This window comes from Podarcis liolepis (genome assembly GCF_965112155.1).
Source record: "Podarcis liolepis genome assembly, chromosome: 7".
In the NCBI taxonomy this organism is placed as follows: domain Eukaryota; kingdom Metazoa; phylum Chordata; class Lepidosauria; order Squamata; family Lacertidae; genus Podarcis; species Podarcis liolepis.
In genome coordinates, this window is record NC_139561.1 from 53,618,910 (window position 1) to 53,638,948 (window position 20,039).

The 20,039-nt window shown below is 42.9% G+C and overlaps 1 protein-coding gene across 8 annotated transcripts; it reads left to right on the forward strand.

Annotated features, from left to right (window-relative positions):
- The first annotated feature begins 788 nt into the window (after positions 1 to 788).
- Positions 789 to 18,626, forward strand: DNAAF1 (dynein axonemal assembly factor 1). 8 transcript variants are annotated; one of them, XR_014528792.1, is made up of 16 exons: positions 806 to 986; positions 3,248 to 3,389; positions 4,080 to 4,187; positions 4,967 to 5,090; positions 5,750 to 5,841; positions 6,821 to 7,042; positions 8,172 to 8,338; positions 8,899 to 9,020; positions 10,272 to 10,465; positions 10,794 to 11,054; positions 12,095 to 12,204; positions 12,350 to 12,412; positions 13,403 to 13,751; positions 15,260 to 15,634; positions 17,322 to 17,438; positions 18,275 to 18,626. XR_014528792.1 is itself a non-coding variant. In XM_083514995.1 (15 exons), exons 3-15 carry the CDS (start codon positions 3,263 to 3,265, stop codon positions 15,307 to 15,309), a joined length of 1,989 nt encoding a protein of 662 aa, XP_083371121.1. In that variant the 5' UTR covers positions 851 to 1,605; positions 1,947 to 2,487; positions 3,251 to 3,262; the 3' UTR covers positions 15,310 to 15,930. The 8 variants fall into 8 exon arrangements, 4 of the variants coding, with proteins under 4 accessions (XP_083371120.1, XP_083371119.1, XP_083371121.1 ...); XR_014528794.1 differs by having other exon boundaries at positions 810 to 986; positions 3,251 to 3,389; XR_014528793.1 differs by lacking the exon at positions 17,322 to 17,438.
- Positions 18,627 to 20,039: the final 1,413 nt, after the last annotated feature.

The window sequence follows — 20,039 nt, forward strand, 5'->3', positions numbered from 1 at the left end:
CCTCTGCTCCTTGCGTGGACACCTCGCTTGTACATTAAATTAGTAAAAGCCACTATCTGTCCCAAAGTAAATTTTATCCAGATGAATCTAAGTTTATTATATTAATGTCAACATACATCTCCTGAAAGGACTCAGAGGCATCACGAAAAGTTTAGCATCATAACTACACTTCTGGGTTCCAGGCGAATGGCTGAGCAGCTTCCATATGCGTGACAATATGATTCCGCCAGGAGCTAAAACTGCAAACAAAGCCAGTCGAAATGCTACAAAGAGGGGGCTGTGTTCTTCCGCGCGCCCCTCACAGCACACGCACAAGTTCAATCTCCCTTTTAAAGTTGTAAGCGACGGGCTACATTCAAATTAATTTGTATAGTATTAAAACCTCAGCCTAAAAGCTGATTCGCTGGCCTCTGTGGCCCCCTCCAACTTTTATTATTCCTTCTAGAGTAGCCTTATTGGAGCTACACTACATTCCTTCCCTAGCAGTGACTTTGGGGGTCTAGAAGCTTGTGGTCTTTCTTCAACCCCAAATCTCTGATAAAAATAATCATTAAAAAATCTGAAGGAACCTCAGAGGTCATTCGATCTAACCCCTTGCCTATATTAATGTCTGCTTCTTCCTTCGTGACTATAGGACCTGGGTCTTTTCCCGTGAACTGAACTCGGAAAGCTTCACTATAGAGACAACGGGATGCTGCTCCATTCTTTTTTTTTTTAATCTCTAGAGGAGGGGGCGGGGCTGGAAGTGAGGGCCAAGTGCGTCACCCAGCTCTTCTCCCGCGCGTGCGCAGAGCCGTGCTTTGGGCGGCCCATCGCCATGGCAACGGGGGGAAGCCGTTGGAAAGGAGCCGTTGAAGAGAGAAGCCGGTGTGGTTGGGTGAAGAAGGGGCTCGGGCGGCCAGGCTTCCCCCGGTAGCATCTCCTTAGTGAGAGGAAGGATGGCGAAGGCACCCTGAGTGGGCAGCGAAGAAGAGAAAGAGAGGTGGGTATTAAATAGGGACAGCAAGCTGGGGCGGGGGGCGGGCGTGTGTTTCAAACAAAGAGGTGCTGGGGCTAAGCAGACCTGTCTGGGAGCCCCTGCTCAGTTACGAGACGTCCGGCTGCAGCTATTGCTCCCGAGCAGGGATTGTGCTCTGCTTATGCCCAGACAGGCATCCTGTGTTACTTTAAGTGGGCTGCTGCATAGCGCAAATCACGCAGTGGTTCTCAACCTGTGGGTCCCCAGATGTTGTTGGACTACAACTCCCATCATCCCTAAGCTCTGGCCTTGCTAGCTAGGGGTGATGGGAGTTGTAGTTCAACAACATCTGGGGACCCACAGGTTGAGAAAAGCTGCTGGGGGTGAAATTTAATTTTTGCAAATTTATTCAACGTGGGTGCAAGGAATTCAATTCTGCTATTGTTTTTGTTACTGGACAACATTTAGATTGGTAAGTTCACGTTTGATGAGGAAGCATGTAAACTGCTTCCGGAAAACCAAATAATTTTAATTATGCCTTCTGAAAGTATCGGCTAATACTTAAATTAATAACAACCAATAATATAGCTGCAAGTTCTTGGCAATCATTTTTAGGTGACGCTGTGGTCTAAACCACAGAGCCTAGGGCAGGGGTCTGCAACCTTTAAGACAAAAAGAGCCACTTGGACCCGTTTCCGAAGAAAAAACAACAACTGGGAGCCGCAAAACCACTGCAACATTTAAAACAAATATATCTCCGGAGCCATGATCTGACAGCGGGCGGGAAGGTGATGTCGGGACGGTGCGTGACTAACGCACGCACCGCCCCCATGCGACGTCACAGCCAGTACAGTGCCTGCCACAGTGAGGAGTGTCGGGGCGCACAATGCGCCTCCTCCCCTCGTTAGTATCCGCCCCTGAGCCACAGCAAAGATGTAAAAGAGCCACATGCGGCTCCGGAGCCGCGGGTTGCAGACCCCTGGCCTAGGGCTTGCCGATCCCCACGACAGGGTGAGTTCCCGTTGTTCGGTCCCAGTTCCTGCCAACCTAGCAGTTTGAAAGCACATCAAAGTGCAAGTGGGTAAATAGGTTACTGCTGCGGCGGGAAGGTAGATGGCATTTCCGTGCACTGCTCTGGTTTGCCAGAAGCGACTTAGTCATGCTGGCCACATGACCCGGAAAGCTGTTTGCGGACAAATGCCGGCTCCCTCGGCCAGTAAAGCAAGATGAGCGCCGCAACCCCAGAGTCATCCGCAACTGGACTTAGTTGTCAGGGGTCCCTTTACCTTTATGCAATTTTACTTTTTTACTTACCCCAACAAAACTAAATTATATTAATTATATTCATTTAACCAAAATATCTTTTAAATTCCCAAGTCATGTTGCACCTTTTTAGCACCCCTCATTTTGGGAATTTGAAAGGTGAAAAATTCAACATATGTTGTAGGGGAGTGATCAGATATACCACAGTGTTGTAGGCACCTTGAAAAGCAACAAACAACACTACAACTCAGAAGTCAGGCATATAAGTGAGTGTGGGACTGCGGCATAAGGGGCAGACACATACCTAGGAGTAAGCCGCATTGAATGTGATGCCATCTGCCATATGATGCTGCACTGTAATGTATTTCTACAGTAGGCTACAAGAGAGGGGAGAGATGGGACCACAGCTCTGCTGGAAGACCAGCAACATTTGGCTCCTCATTCCAGCTGGCCACTACAAGAATTATGTAACTGAGAAATGGGGCTAAGGTTTTACCTGTATTTATTTCTACATCCTCCTAGTCCTTTTCCCATTTTTGTCACCTGTTAAATTATGAGCCCAAGTACTTACCATCAATATTTGTAGGCTGTCCTGGGAGCTGCTCTTTGGCAGAAGAGCCGGATAAAAGTGCTGTAAATAATAAAATAGTGGACTGTAATTTCTTATTAAAACAATGTACTATTAGTGGGGCAGAAGAGTTCATGGATCAGCATCTTGCCACCTGTCTGTTTATTTCAGCTATGAAGGGCTTCTGGCCCGTGGGTCTATTATACCCAGGTGGGGTTCTAATTTGGTCTGCTGTGCTATTTTTCCTTTGCCAAATGCAGGCACATCTATTCATTTACAAGATTTGTATATGGCTTTTCTCACACAATGGTTCTCAAAGGGGTTCATGGTCATCATACAAAATAATAAAACATTTAATTTAAAACTATGATTTGCACATACAGTTATACTTGAATGATCTGAATAAATACAAGGGAGAGAGTTGTGGGGCATGCTGTAACTTTCCTGTTGTCTCTCAGTAGGAATACTTCAAAATGCATCCACTCAATGAAGAACCTGGGTCAGGAGAGGCTGTTGCAGGGGAAGAGAATGGTCAAGGGATGAAAGACTGCAGGCAGGTGGACACCTGTTCCAACAATGAGGACAACTTAACAAAATCAGGTAGTTCTTGCTATCGGAGGCTGTGTGTGTGTAAGTTTTGAACATGAAGTAATTATGACAACACCTTGGCTAAAATGAATGACAAGGCACAACTTTCTGCCATTTTGTTAATATATTTTTTTAATTTGGCAAGATTTATATAACGCTTAAAAAACTTGAAGTGGTTTGCATACAATAATATTAAATACCAATGTTAAGGTTTAAATTAATCTATTATTTATTATTTTTAATTAAGAATAGTAAGGGGGACTGAGTACTTCCCTGCTTTACTACACAAGCATAGGAGTGTTTGTATAGAACTGAACAAAATGTGGCCAACACTATAAAAATGTTACACATTCCTTGTTCACCATTCTTATCGCAATGATGCCCTGTCATTTTCCTGACCTTCTCTTTTCTTGCACTTGTAAAAGCTCCAGCAAGAGAGAGAGAGCCACATATAAAACTAAATTAATGCAGACATACACTGCAGTGCAAATACAGTCCCTACAAATACAGATTCCTCTGTTGTGAACAGAGTATGTGTGTGTGTGTGTGTGTGTGTGTGTGTGTGTGTGTGTGTGTATTCTGGGATATTACATGCATGCAACAAAATGAAATGAGAGGCCTCCCTCTGGAGTGCCCATCTCTTTGTTTGAGTTAGCAGATTTAATCATCCACTGAGCCTGTTTCCATCTGTCTGAATTTTAGAACTACAGCCTCAACTCCCAGAAGGAGAACAAGGAACAGAAAAAGATCCTGCCAATGTGCAACTGAAGTTGGAAATTATTAGGAATGACTGTGGTAATGGAGAACCAGGTGAATTACATGAAAAATATCAGTACTATAAGTTACAGACCTATGAAAGATATTGCCACATTAAATTTCCCGTCAGGATCACATACTCCCACTGGGTGTTACTATGGGGGATTTTTCTGATCCTTAGTCAGCAGGAAAACACTGGGTGCATTGCTTGCCCTCATGCTCGAAAGCTAGATTAAGTGGTTTGTCTATGGTGTGATGGACTGGGTGAATGATGGAACCATGTAACTTTTGTTCTCAAGTATTTTCTAGCTGGGTTATTCTACTCCACAGTTGCATACTGCAGCCACCCTTTGCAGTGGGAACCAGGGCAGGGCGGGGGGAGAGACTTACTCCTGTGTCTTTACCAACTGTCTTGGTGCTTTTAAGAGCATAAGAACTGCTTTGCTGGGTCAGACCAAAAAGATTGATTTCAAGTCTGTGTGATCATGGGAGGCTTCAGTTTTCTTGGAATTTAATTCTTTTTTATGTTCAATTTCAGGCAAAGGAGTAAGGCCAGTCAGACCATTCATTTCACATAGCAAAGGTGGGAGGAGGCCAGAGAGAGCCTGCAGCAATGTATCTTGTTTATTTCTTGATTACATTTTTATCTCCCTTTTCTTCCAAAGAGCTCAGTATGGCATATTGGTTATACTGCAGCTATCAGTAGGTATTACTGTATGTAACAATTAGCTCATTGAAGAAATTTTAGCTTCTGCCTTTAAGGTGAATTTCTTGGATCTATACATTTAAAATACGTTCTGCAATATACTGTATTTTCACATATAATCTCCAAGCACCACAGAAGAGAGACAGCTCTGTGACCAACATACAACAACAGAATGAGGAAAATAGAAATGGTGACCAAAAGCTGGTGGCTGGCTCATCCTGTGAACAATCAAACAAACAAGGTGGTTTGAGGTAATTTAGTTTTTATTGGTGGTCTTACTTTAACAAATCAGGGATTTTTTTTATAGCGCTGCCAGTCTCTTAACCATGTCAAGGTATTATGAGTAGGCTCACAGGTTACCCTCCCCGACATGAATTCCCCAGTCACTTCCCTTAACATTAGCATCATCCTATGTCTACAGTGGTGCTATGGTTAACCAAAGTTAGCTTTTAATTGAAGTTTGAAAACTAGGGTTTTGAAGCTGGATCAGTGTCAGTAATGAACTCGGTAACATAATTATAAAATCCAGACTACCTGTTGGTTTTGCACTGAGCCTTTGTGTGGAAATTATCTCAAGAGAGCATGCATTTTATGCAGCCAGCGTAAAATATCACAGATTTCAGATACGCAACAGCTGACCAAAAATAATACCCTCTTTACTGCTAAATCTCACCCCTCGGCAAACTTTAAAACAACATTCTTTAGCTATCATTCTGGCTGGATTCAGTGTTCTGTATGCAGCGCCTCTGCTTCCCCTCTGAAAATGTAATCCAAGGATTGGGGAACTTTCTGAATCTTGGGGAGGAAGTTAGTGAAAATATCAATATTAAGCAGCACCATCTACCTTCTAAATAAGCAGGTGGAGCTTCTAGAGTATGTACTCTACTCACACTACTTCTTAATGTTTTAGAATGACCAAAAAGATACTGAGGGACCTCTGCAAACAGCATAAATTGTATGTGACCCCATCCTTGAATGACACCCTCTATCTCCATTACAAAGGTAAAGGCCAATCTGCTAGCTATATTGTAGCAAAAGAACTGAACATGAACACCTGAGAACATAGAAATAATTTGTTGAAATATTGTCGAATTTAAATCTTGGTCAATGTATACAAATATTTTATTAAAAGTTTCAGAATCAAGTCATTCTGGCATTCTTTGTTCAACAACAGCCAGCAGATGCCTCTGGAAGCAAACCAGTATAACATGATGGGGATAGTCTTCTCCTGTCTCCAGCATATACCAGTATCTGGTATTGATGTCCACAGTCTTAACAGGGAGGATAATTCTGATTTTTGTGGTAATTCTGTAAGTGAAGATCAAGACTGAAGCTAAAGTTAGTAAGCCCAGGTCCTATGCATCTTTATGGAGTAAATCTCACTGAACCAAGAGGAGCTTATTTCTTTCTTTATATGAGCCCCTCTCAGTTCAATGAGATTTAGTTCATCATAAGTAAGGATTTATAGCATCTGTAAATGGATCTTTGACAATATATATAATTTTTAAAATCAGCTGTGAGAGGCTCAGATTTTGATAGGAGCAGTGGGGCAGTGGGGAAAGGGGTGTTTAACTCATGGGTTTCCCAATCTGAATTGGTCCTCCTCTCCCACAGCTGTTAACCCTGCAGGGGCAGGGTGTGGGGGATACTGATTCAGTATTGCTTTCAATGTAACTAACTTTCAGTGGAGTATATTAGCTCGATTGGGCCCTGGATCTCCTTACCTGCAGCAAAAATGAAAGCAGGCTCTGCTTCTTTTTTAAGGTCTTCTTCAAATAACAGTTGGCTAGTTGGTTAAGCCAGTATTTGTGTACCTATGTTTAAGTAATTTTATGTGTGCAATGCAGATATCACCCAATAGAGGGACTTATTTGTTCATGCATTTTGCAGCTATGACATTCATGAGTACTTTCTGTTGTGTTTGTAGTTCTGAAATATGGTCCATGTTGCCATTGTGTTTACTTCATTTTTCTTCCTGCAGGATTTGATCGTCTGGAGAACCTGGAAGAATATACAGGATTGAAGTGCTTATGGCTGGAATGCAATGGCTTGACTAAGATCGAGAACCTGGATGCACAGACAGATTTGCGTTGCCTTTATCTGCAGCTGAATTTAATAAATAAAATTGAGAATCTTGAACCCTTGGAAAAGCTGGACTCTCTCAACCTCAGCAACAATTATGTCAAGAAAATTGAAAACCTCTGTAAGAATTCTAACTTCACTGAAATAAGATCCATAACCTGAACACAGTGTTATTTAGTGGTGTTACTGTCATACATGTAGGGGCACCAATGTGTTAAAACACAGTGCAAAGCATTTCCGCAGCAATTTCTGGTGGCTTCTGTGGAGGCAAATTTTGTTGTTGGCATCTGTCTGTCTTGAGAGACAATGGTGTCCGCCAATGGTGGTGAAGTCAAACCACTGTGTTAGCAGCACTGAAGTGACCTCCCTGGGATGTAAGCCTGGATGGTGTCTATGGCGGTCCAGGGCTGCCCAGACAACAAGACTCTCCCCCCCCCCCTCCCATCAGCCTTAGTGATGTGCTTCAAAGGAAAGAGCGATATGCAGTGAGTGAAAAGGAGCAAAGAGGAACATTTTCAGCAAACTTTTTCTTTAAATTCCTAACAGTGGAGCGAGCCAGATTGGGAACCAGTTGCAGGTGGGGCGTGATTGTGAGTGTTGAAGCATTTTAACCCTTAGCTCCACACAGGGTCCTAATCTCAAACGAGCCCCTGTGCCTGTAATTTGTGAAGGGAATGACACAAGGATGGTAACACAAGGACACAAAATAAAACTTGCACATACTTCGGGCCTGAAAATGAACTAATGTCTATAGTCATATGCCCAAGAGAAGCAATGCTGCAGCCTCTTCATGAAATGTGTTTTATTGATCAACTGCAGAGTATGATTACTTCCCCCTACATTTAATCTAAATTCCCCTTCTTGAAATAGACCCCTTGCCCCTTAAACTGTTGTCATCAGACGTACCTCTATACTTACATTTAACTAACAAGCATTCCTAATTACAATTCTGTGGCCAGTTAACCTGGACCCCTATACTCTGGGACTTAACTGGGCTTTGAGGTTCTAGTTTGGTATGACTGAGGACTTTCCAATGTTTCAGAGGACAATATGTGGGTGTGTGCATTTTAATCTTGTACAGTATATCCACAAGCAGAACTTGCTGAGAATCTTGCCCCTAAAATGGCAACCTTGGTTGGGCTGTAATTGGTCTTGGTAGCATAATCTTGTTGCCTTTGTTACGATTCCTTAATTTATTTAGCAGTCCCATTCATTTTACTTACTCTAACAGTATCCTTACTTTTCAACAGCTTGTTTGAAAGTTCTGCACACTCTACAGATTGCTCACAATCAGCTGCAAACAGTTGAAGACATACAACACTTACAGCAATGCCCAAGTATCAGTGTCCTTGACCTCTCTCACAATAAGCTAGATGATCCAAACATTTTAGATGTCCTGGAGACCATGCCTGATTTGGTAAGCAAAGAATAACTCCAAGATTGCTTTATCTGATCCACCATTTCTCAGGCACAGAATGATTCTGTTCCACTGATCTTACTGTGCTGTGGAAGGATATATGCTGTATCCAGTGCTTCAGGGACATTAACATGCCTTAATAAAATTTAGAGTCAGGTGGTAGGAGAGGAGTTACTGTAATAAATTTGCATAATCAGGAAACAAAATCCTTGATGGGTTATGTCAATATGAGTATGCTTGATTCAGACCTCCCTTATGCAAGAAAAACAGGGGCCACAAGGGACAGGTAGCAGGTTTAGCTCCTACCCCAGTAATGTCTTTGAGTGCACCCTTTTCCTTTCTTCTGCAGGAGTGAATGACAAGAAGGTGCAGTTATGCTTGCAGTGTAGCTATGGGGGTTAAGTGAACAAATGTTTACTCAAAGCTGATCCTATGAAAATGATTTAAATAGATATATATTCAACTATTTTTAGTTCCAGGATGGCTTCACATATTGTACAAAAATAATTTATACTGTTGTATTTTAAATTGAAGCTGTTCTGCTTTTTTTTTCCTTGCAGCGTGTATTGAACTTAATGGGAAATGAGGTAATAAAGAAAATTCCTTATTACAGGAGGACACTTACCATCCGATTGAAACATCTGACGTATTTGGATGACAGGCCAGTGTTTCCAAAGGACAGGTAAAACAGGAAAGGAGAGAGTGAAGAGATGACCAGTCTAAAATATTATTAGTAGCCTAATCAATTCTGACTATGTTGTCTGAAAAATAGATATATTAACAACTAACTTAATGGGGCTGTTATAATACACACACACACACACACACACACACACCAGAATGGCCTGTAAGATCCTGATCCTAAACAAATTGCTTCAGTTCACAAATGTGACAACCCCCAAAGCAATCACTTCAGGAGAGCAAGCTTGTGACTGGGGCAACAGAGGTAGCATAATTTAAAGACAGTCTCATTCATTCATTCACTTCGTTTGTATGCCACTTTTTCACACAAGAGTCATGCTCAAAGTGGCTTACAACAGAGAAACGGATGCATTTTAAACAAACACTACAAAAACAATTTCTTAATAACATAGCAAAACAGAAATATAAGAACACAGAGAAAAGCACATTTCAATACACAAATATAACAAGATTACTTAAACAACATGCAGCATCCAATAGCAAAAACAGCAAGGGAACTTCACAGTTTCACCTTAGTCCTAGAAACACCCCTCCCTGATGTTACTCCCCAATACTGACCAATTCAAATTGTAAAATGTATGGAGGAGGGTCCTGCTGGTGGTACTGCCAATGGGTATGATTCAGAGTGGTGGTGGCAGTGACCCAGGACCAGGCTTTCTTTGTTGTGACACCCTGATTATAGAACACTCTCCCTGTTGAAGAGTGTGTTGTTGTTATTTAGACTGAAACTGAGGACCATTTTTGGTCACTGTACATGAATGGAAGGTAGGTGTCAGGAGGCAGGTAGTTGCTATGTTTTACATGGTTTGAAATATAATTTTGGTAATTTTAATTTTGTAATAATTATATTTATGATGTTGTATAACCATCCCAGGCTCTCTCCAGAGGAAGGGTGGAATAGAAATCCAATAAATAATAATAATTTTACAGTCCCACATAGCAGCACTGTTCACACATTTTTATTACTATTTTAGTTAGCCACCCCACAGCCAAAGTTATCTAAAATCCATATAATGCCATCAAACATAACAATGCCAATTAATTAAGCACAAACCAGGGAGAGCAAATTGCCCTTTCCTGCAAGTGCAGCTGGATGATAGGCCCAAACAGCAGCACTGCACACTTTCAGGCTGTGGAAACTGCCAGACATATGAGTCAGTTCATTATGTAGAAATTAATTAATGCCACATCATTCCATGTGTCTGATGGTAGTCATCTTTATTCTTTCCAGAGCCTGTGCAGAAGCCTGGGCTAAGGGTGGCCGTGAAGCTGAGCAAAGTGAAAGAGACACATGGGACACAAAAGAAAGGAAGAAGATCCAAGACAGTATTGATGCTCTTGCCGCAATCCGGCAAAAAGCTGAAGAGAAGAAAAGGCAGTGGGAAATAGAAGAAAGAGATGGAACATCAGCTGACAGTGAAGAAGGTTTGTGTATAAACTTTTGAGCAGAAGTACTGTGCCACCATAGCCCTTTTGAGCATCCAGCTTCACACATTTCCCATTCGGAGTGGGGTGGGGTGGGTGAGTAGGGTTAGGGGCAGAAGCACACTTACTGAGCTTGTCCCCTCTTTATGCCCCAGTTACTTACTACCTTCCATGCAGTCAAGGATGAACTTCCCAGAAGAGGAAAACCTTCATATCCTTTTGGAAGAAAACCAATAAATGGACTAAAGTGACATTGCTCAACAAAAACCCAAAGATTAGTATTACTTGCATGCACGCTTATTCTCTTTTTGTTTTGGGGCTGTTCTAGAGGAAATGCCATCTTCAAGCAGCAGCACTGAGACAGACAGTACAGGAAAGGACTCGTGTACTTTGGAAGTGTTGGAAACAAAGGAAAAGATTGATAAATTTGTGAAGGACAGCATGGATGCCCACAAGGAGGCTGTGGCTGAAGGAGCAATCTTAGGAGATCAGTCGGGGAGACCAGAGAGTGGTCATAGAGGTCATCATGAACAGGAAGTACAAGAATTGAGCTTTGACATGCATTCAGATTTTACATGCACTGCAGAAGGTATGTATGTATGCATCTATTTAGTTGTTAGTGCATCTTTTATCCTGGAAATCAAGGTGGGCTTCATGGGGACTCCCAGACACTCTCCCATCCAGATATTGACCAACCACAAACCTACTTAGCTTCAGCAAGGTGGCTGCATCATGTGTCCTCAGACCATGCACTAGCAATACTAGTTGAAACACCATCCAGATTTTGGTTGTAGAGTTGGCTGGGGGAAAAGTTCATCCATTTCATTTCACCAGGGCTCTGAAAGTGGGGTTTGTTTAGTTAGGAAAGTTTATCCACATATATAGCTAACATTCTATAGGGAGGCTGCAAAAATGCTTGCATATTGCAGCATTCCACAAGAGGGACAATATTTTGTGAGCAACTTTCTACATAGTTTTGTCCAATTGCCTAGCAGATCTTCACGTCAGTTCTGAAGAGTCCCAGGAATGTGCAGCACTCATGTAGAAACTGTCCCTGCAATTAAAATTTTGTGCAAAGTCAGTCATATAGGTTGCAGTGGGGCACCAGGGTGCCGTGGGATTTGACATCTTTCTGCAGGGCCTGCAAGACGGAGCTGTTCCGCCTGGCCTTTAGCTGGGACTCAGTCTGACCCCTTATATGGGATTTGGTATCTAAATTTTCCCTTGGTTTTTTTTGCTGCCTCACGTAGGACTAGCATGGATAGCTGGCTCGGGTGAATACCTGATGTTTCCTCCCTTTATGGTCTTGATTTATGGGCTACTACTAGAATGAGGCTGCATTTTAAGCTGTATTTTGAGCCGTATTTTAATTTTCTATTATGTTTTATTGTAATTTATATTTGGTATTAGCCGCCCTGAGCCCGGCCCTGGCCAGGGAGGGCGAGGTATAAATAAAATTTCATTATTATGATTATGATTATGATTATTCAGTGACAGAACAAATTTTTGATAGCCTTTTACTAGGGACAGAGCATAATACAAAAGAGAGAGAGCCAAGTATAACCTTCCCATATCTATATTTTTATACCTAGATCTGTTAAGCATTTTGTCTCTTTCTTTCTTTTTTAGAGATGCCAGTAGATAAGATGGCTACACCTGGACTTTTGCTCACTGAACTTGCTGACCCTGCAGAGATAGAACAAATTAAGTTGGATGTACCAGAGAAACTTTTTCTTGATGTATGTATTAACTGAGGGAAGAAAGGGTGGGTTATGGCCAAGATGAAGCATCTCAGAAATGGGTTTTGTATTTCCACAAACTCCTAAATTTTGTATTTTAAAAATTACTTCCTTCAGTAAACTCCAGGATAACTTTAATTTTTAGGAGCTACCTGATTTGGAAGATGTAGATTTGGAAGTCTCACCAGGAGAGATCTTCACTAGAAAGGTGAGTTATTCTAATAGTACAGTGCTTTTACAGTGTTTTTACAGTTAATTTAGGTATATTCCTAACAGAGCTACCGACTTTTCTGTAGATCAGGAGACTCTAGAGATATTTTAATATCAGCCAATGTGTCACTCTAAAATTCTTTAGCTGATGCCACAGAGTACCTCAAGCACATACGCACAGGTATGTGTGTTCAGAACAAGTTGAAGTGTGCAGATAAAATACATGGTTGTACAGTACTACTTCAAAATGTATGTAGGAGGTGTAGCAATCACGGCCCAATGGGCATGGATGATGGGAGTTATAGTTTAGCATCATCTGGAGATTCAAAGGTTCACCACACTTACACTAGGTGCTCAGTTGCAAGCCCCACTTTCTGCAGAGATGAGCTCCACTCAGGAGCTCCAACCAGGCGCTCCTGAGTGGAACCAGGTTTATATTTGGTGACCAATGCAAAATGCACTGAATGCAAGCTCCACTGCTGAGGAAGCATCAGCAGCACAGCTTAAGGTTCTCACATGTTGCTTTATAGCCATGACTTTACTGACATCAGATGTGGGAGAGCTAGGCATCAGTGGAAAAACTTCCTCATGGGCCAAATTAGAACCACTGGCAGACTAATTTGGCCTGTGGGCCAGAGTTTCCATCCCCATCCCCACTGTTAAGGAGTTAAACTTTCAGTGTGCTTTGGAAAGCAACATCCCTAGTATGAGGGTAGAGACTATCAAGACTAGACTGGGAAAATGTATGGGGTGCCTCAGGGTCAATTTTTTATGGTAGCCCAAATCTCAGTTTTGCGGTGTATGTATATATCTCAATTTTAACTCATGAGCTATTGCTGCAATCTGCTCCAATTGTATATTTTATCCTTATGAACACTGTTTTTATTGTGTTAATGTTACGTGAGCTGGTCTTTGACCGTAATAAATTATCTATAATGTATGCCAATACAGACATTTTCCAGCTGGTTGGGTTTTTTTACCTTTATAGCCAAGTTCTCCAAAGATTGAAGTGATTTCTGAAGCAAGTGATGACAGAGACTGCATAGTTGAAAGAAATACAGACACTTCTAGGAATATAGAGTCAGAAGAGATCCCAATCTCTATCTTTTCAAACACATGTAAGATACCCGAAGTCTGTCCAAAGGAAGCCATAGAACCCATTGTAACAGACCTTCTAACACAGCAAGAGGAAGTATTGAAAGCCAAAGTACAACCAGCAAAACCCTTGATCGAAGAGATTCCAGGACCTTTGAAACCATTAACAGATGATGAAGCAGATGAATTAATCCCAGACATTGTGGAAAATGGAGAGAACCACATTGCATCTTCTTGCACAGGTAAATTCACATAGACATGATTTTGGGTCCACCTGCTTGGGGTTTTTTAAGCCACCTGTTCATTTTTTAATAACAGGACAAAGCACCATCAGTATATGTGCCTTATAGCTATAACAACTAGGCTCTAGTCCAACTATGTGCTATTAAAGAAAACAGTTAATGGTAGCTTCATCTCTTTCCAGGTCCACACATAGTTAATGTGGCTGGCTTATAATTACAGAATGCTTACACCTAAAGCCTAACTTTATTTATTTATTTTTAAAGTAACTCATTTATTTCAGTGGTGCTATACTTGAAGTGATACTTGGGGCCTAATTTCAATGAGCTTCTATGGGTGTAGAGGTGTGTATCTTTCCCTTAAGAGATGTCCATATATAGACATCACATTTACATAGGGGCTGTGCATAGCAGAGCTGAATATGTCTCGATCTGATACACATAAAGGTTCACCACATAATGACTACCACAATTATGGATTCTGTAGGCCCTGTGCAAGCATGAACTTTATGAGTGTAGGCTTCACGCAAACATGGATTTTTGTTTGGGTTTGCTTGGTTTCATGATGAATTGTTATTGTTTTCTTTTTGGTATGGTTCATTTTTATGTTCACCACTTAGAAATTCTAATTGTTAAGCAATGTATAGATGCCTTAAGTAAATAAATATTATAGCCAATTGGTTGCCATTAGCAAATCTGGACAGGGGATGGACATGCGCAGTGGGTAAATGAGGGACATAATTCCACATATAGAAGTTAGTCTAAACTGAACCCAGAATCTGAGCCTATGGAAATCATGATACAGCAAAAATCCTCCTATGACTGGTAGGTATTGCAGAGGTACTTCCTTGAGCATAGAACTCACACACTGGTAACTGGTGAGACCCTACCATTGCTGTCCTAGCTGCACTGATCCCATTTGATCATTTGGGCTTGCCTGACACTTGCAAAGTCCTGCATCTGGAAGGGTGTTTTAAACAATGTTTCTGCACAAGGTAATTGAGCATTTCCCCTAGTGCTTCTCAAATGTAAACATCCAGTGATTGATTTTTTTATTTTTATTTTTGCTGCTTTGAGATATGAAGTCCTCACTCATTTTTTAAGAAATGAAGTTCACAGACACTAACACTAATAATAGTTAAGAGCTTTGAGGAAAGGGGCTGTTGATATGAAATAGTGATTGGCTTAAAGCCATCTTGTGGGTCTGTGGTTGAAGAGAGATTTGACCTGGGGCATTCCTGGCTCATAGCTCACACTTTTAAGCCTTCACTGCCCTGATAATCCAAATGGTAAAGGGTTTCTTATTGCGCCCAGTGCTTTCTCTGCTGGGGACAACTCGAGGAACGAACTGTAGTGACTACTGAGTGGTCCAGTTTAGACCAAATCTCAGCTGCCACTCCTGTCTTTGGAGTAGCTTCTGGCCTAATAACTGGTCCTTCTCTTCAGGAAGGTATTTGGGGAGAGTATAGTTCCTATGTCCAGAAACTAACTGAAATTTCACCTCTTAACAGGGAATATCTCTGAAGAAGATACAGAGCAGCATACTCCTGAAAATAAATGAAGACGTGTTGTATGAATTTATAAAATAGAAGCCAATATATTTCCCATTGTTCATTAGCATTACTGCATCACAGCGAGTGCTGTAACCCTAACATTAGTCACAAATGTTTTCTTTGACACTACTTGCAGGCAAGCAGTCCTGGCAAGCAAAAGTCCAGTCTCTCTTCAATAGTTGTGCCTTACTTTTACCACACTGCTGTGATCAGTGGCAGAGCAGGCAGTGCCATGGTGCAGATGGGGGCCTTATGCATTGGTCTTTCCAGGTGCTAAGCAACACGAGCTCACCCACGGTATGCATCTGTGAAAGTTCAATGCCACCAAGTCAGGTAACCAACATTTAAAGTATGAATTCAGTTTTCAGTCTATTTTCTTTCATCTGTTGAGAAAAGGTTGTTTAATCGGTAGCATCCAGCAAAAATGAAGATCATTTAAGTCTCATTTATTTTGGTGAGAGTTGAGCGCATGCTTAACTTTCTCTCCCTGAAATCACACATGCTTCACTTTTGTTGGATTCTGCTCTAAGTTTGTAGAAAGTCTTTAAGTCTTTGCCATTGTTTTGCTTATTTTGCTTACACGTTTACTTTTATTTGTAATTCAGTCTGAGTAAATGATTTTGTTCTCAGCTTCTTGCATCATTTGTTATCCGACTTGTCGTGGGGCATATTGAACACCCATGACATCAGCATAGACAGAGAAACCCAACAAGCTAGCCTTCACAGAAAGGCACCAGAGGTTTTCACTCAACCCTCTTAAAAGCATCCACTCTCAATCTCCAGAACTTTTGGCTAGAGTCCACCTTCCTACAAAAGCTTCCACATTTAGTGCCCTAGTCCCATCCCCACAAAGCATCACAGCGTCTTTTGTTCATTAGGAGAGTGACGTTTGCTCCTGGCCAGGTCACCATCTTAATTTGGGGGCTCATGATCCTGATACGGCTACAAATATTATTTGTAGTATACAAGGCGGCCATTCCCAAAGTACGATCACCTTGCAGACAGGTAGTGTTGCAAGGTCTTTGTAGGCCCTATGGCTGCTGTGGTCACAGGCTGAAGGACTATCTGGTTGAACATTGCTTGTAAATTATAATTTGGCAGATGCTTAATGAATGAAATACTTTACAATTGTTTCTGCTTATATGCATCTTTGCAAATCAAAACAAATGCTAGTAGCATGTGTAAAAGTATAAGTATCACCACCCTGATCTCCTATGTATATATAATTATAAAAGCACACAGAGTTATGACTGGATGGTTGATGGCTTCTAACAGAATGCAAGTGAGACATGCAATCCCTCCCCCTATACAAATGCATTAACTGCTATAAAGATTTTTAAAGTTTAACCCATGGTGACAATGTTAAGGTGAAGCAACACAAAAACAACCCACTGCCCCCAACACTGAGTGGGCCTCAACTACCTCACAGGGGTAAATAAAACAGAGTAATCCCATAGATACCTCCAAGTTCCCTGGAGGAAAGGCAAGATTACAGTATGGGAAAATAGGGAAGCAAGTCTGTTTATCTAATATAGGGTGCTACTGATATTAATACACAGAGAAATGAATCCAAGGAAAATAAAAGGCTGTGAAAGCAGAACTTTATGAGGACAGAAGAAAACCTCTTTAATTAGCATACCTTGTAAAACTTTACAAATGTACAGCATAGTGCAAAATTGCAGGTTCAGCACATCAACTTCAAGTATAAAATAAAATAAGCATAAAATAAAATAAAATAAGCATAAAATAGCCAAGAAAACCAATCACACACACCACCTTTCAAGAAAAATTCCTTGAAGTAGATATAATTCTATTCCCCTTGATTTTCACTTTCTGAAGAAAACTAGATAAGAGGGGTATGCACTCTAGTGAATCACTTTATAATCAGAAAAGGGTTGGGATGGGAGCTAATTTGTTTCTCAGTCAATATTTTTTAAAATGCTGCACCTGTATCATTGCAAGTGGTGTCTTAAGAGAGCTACAAAAATGTATAAAACACTAGATTCTACAAAAATTACAGATTGCTACTAAACAGATTGTGATAAAGCTGCAAAGGGAAGAAAATCATCGTGTCTACTCTTCAGAAATAATTCTGCCCAGCAAAGTTACGATGTGGAAAATCAGCTGAGAAGCGAGGGTGAGGGCTCTGTGTGTGCATGTACACATGTGCTGCTGTGTGTTCAAATCTGCAATGTGTCTACACTTTGCTATATAGACAATGTGTGGTGTGTGTGCACTGTGGTATGTGCATTCATATACTCTGTGTGTGTGTCCATGTCAGCTGCTAGCATTCAGATCCCAGAGGGGTTGCAATGGAATAAGGAAGCTTTTGGCACAGAAATGGTTAGCTGGCACACACGCTGGTGCTAAAGCATTCCTTCTACCTGCCCCTTTACAAATCATCACTACCACTGAGGCTATGCTTAATTTCTAAACTTAGGAGGTGCTAGGGTAAAAGTCAATGCCTCTCTAGTTCTGGTATGTGTGGGATGGTGTGCTTACTGAGGAATGAGGAAGGCATGTTGCACATGCTGAGAGGTACTCTGTTATGATATGAGGTACCATGTTCTAGGTCTAGGTTCTTCTAACAAATAGTTTATCAAGACTTAGCTCTTGTCTAAAATTAATTCTGACCTAAACACACTCTTTCTCTGTTCTAAAAGGCCTAACTACTGACTAGAACTGGCTTAATAGTCATTCTCTCCCCACAAATTAACCATGCAAAATCCCATTCTGAGAGGGTGGCATAAGAGAAATCTCAGTATCCTTACCAAGCTACATGTGCCAGGAATCTAGGGAAGCCATAGCCATTAAATTGGCAATAAACCTGATAAAGTTTCAGTATAGAAGCATTGCAGTGTATTAGTAAGTAAAAATAAGGCTCTGCTGCTCTCAAAGTTTTGTAAAAGCCAAGTGAAGCATTCTCACTCATCAGTATATGTCTCACTCTCCCTTTATCTTCATCACACACAGTTTAAAGTATCCTGGAGGGAGTTTGTGTAGACATGGAGCATGCACAAATCTACAGCTAAATAGAGGAATTCTGGAGTGACTTCAGCCCCACAGTTGCCTCCATAGGGGCATTTTATGGGAACAAGCTTTCTAAGATATAATCCTGTCAGTGGGTACTTCTGGGACAAATGATTTTCCAGATGTTAGGAATACTGATCCAATGTACCAAATTCCTACAAGCCGACCAGGAACCGTGTTCAATGCCATGTTCATCCTTGCTGGACCACATGGCAGGCAAAGGAATCAACAAGATGAGGGCGGATGACAGTCCAAAGCAAGGCTTGGTAAGAAATATACACATCAAACATTTTAATGAGTGTCATTGCTTGTGCTTTTCTTTCAATGCTAAATCATGCAACCCTATTACATAGGAAGTTGCTGTCTGGATGCAACATCTCCCAAGGAATCTATCATTATCACTTTACTCCAGCTCAATAAACCAGTGTTTCCCAACCTTTTTTGGGCAAAGGCACACTTGTTTCATGAAAAAAATCTCGAGGCACACCACCATTACAGCCCCGTGACGTCAGCGCGCAGCGTCACGCCGGGAGGGACATGAATTGCTAGCAAATTACATAATCACCTCCTTGAGGGCTGGCTCATCTTCTCCGAAGGCAGAACCCCATTAATTAACAGCACAGACTCACACCATAGCCAAGACGAGGGGGGAAAACCTGAGTCATGCACAGTCATGCACATGTGGGGGCTAAATGAGGACGAAGACCGGGCAGAAAGCAGGGTTCAAATCACCCCACCTGGCCAGGACAATCCCTGGGTGCTCCCTTGGGCCACTCGCGTGACCCACCTCGCAGGGCTGTTGTTGTGAGGATAACACGGGGAGAACCACGCGCGCCCCCGGGAGCTCCTTGGAGGAGAAAGCGGGCGATGAATGCAATGCACGAAATATATGAGAGGCGACCAGGTTTTGCAGGTGAGGGGCCCCCGCCAGCCTCCGCTTCCAACACCCGGCGCAACGACGCCGAAGTTTCCCCCTGGGCTCGGCTCGGGGAGCAGCGCTGCTCCCCCCCGGCTCCCCTTCGCCCTCCCGGCTCTCTCTGCCGCCCACTGGGGACCCCCCTCACCTGCCAAGTCCGGAGCGCCGGTGGAAGTTGCATGCATGCATGCAGGGCGCCGCGTTGCCATTGCATTGCACTGCACTCCATGCAACGCCTGCACGCATGCATTGCCTTGCACGCCCGCCAAGGGGTCTCCCCGCGGTCCGATGCGTCCCCTCTGGCGAGGATGCAGCATTGCAAAAATAACCCCCCCCCCCGACGCAGCCCTACCTGGGGGGCAGCCTCCGCCTCCGCGGGGATCCCCGGGCTCCATCCTGCCGCCCGATCTCCGCGGGGGCGCAGGCAGGCTGTGCGGGGTCTGCGCGGAAGAGCCCCTGCCCGCCCGGCCGCCGACGCTGCGCTCATTCCATGGCCGGGAGAAGAGCGCTTCAAACAAAACGCCCGGCCCGCCAGGCCACGCTGGGAAACGTAGTTCGCACACCCCACGCGGGCGCGGAGCCCAAGGGCGAGGGGACTACGGATCCCGGCAGCCCCCGCGCCGGGGACGGAGGGGGAGAGGCCGGGTGCAGGGATGGAGGGACGGGTGGGCGAGCGAGTGAGTGAGTGGCAGCCGCCAAGCCTTGGCCGAGAGCCAGGAAGGGCCTCCCCAGAGGAGGAGGAGGAGGAGGGAGGCGCAGAGCGGGAGGGAGGGAGGGAACCCCAGGGGTCAT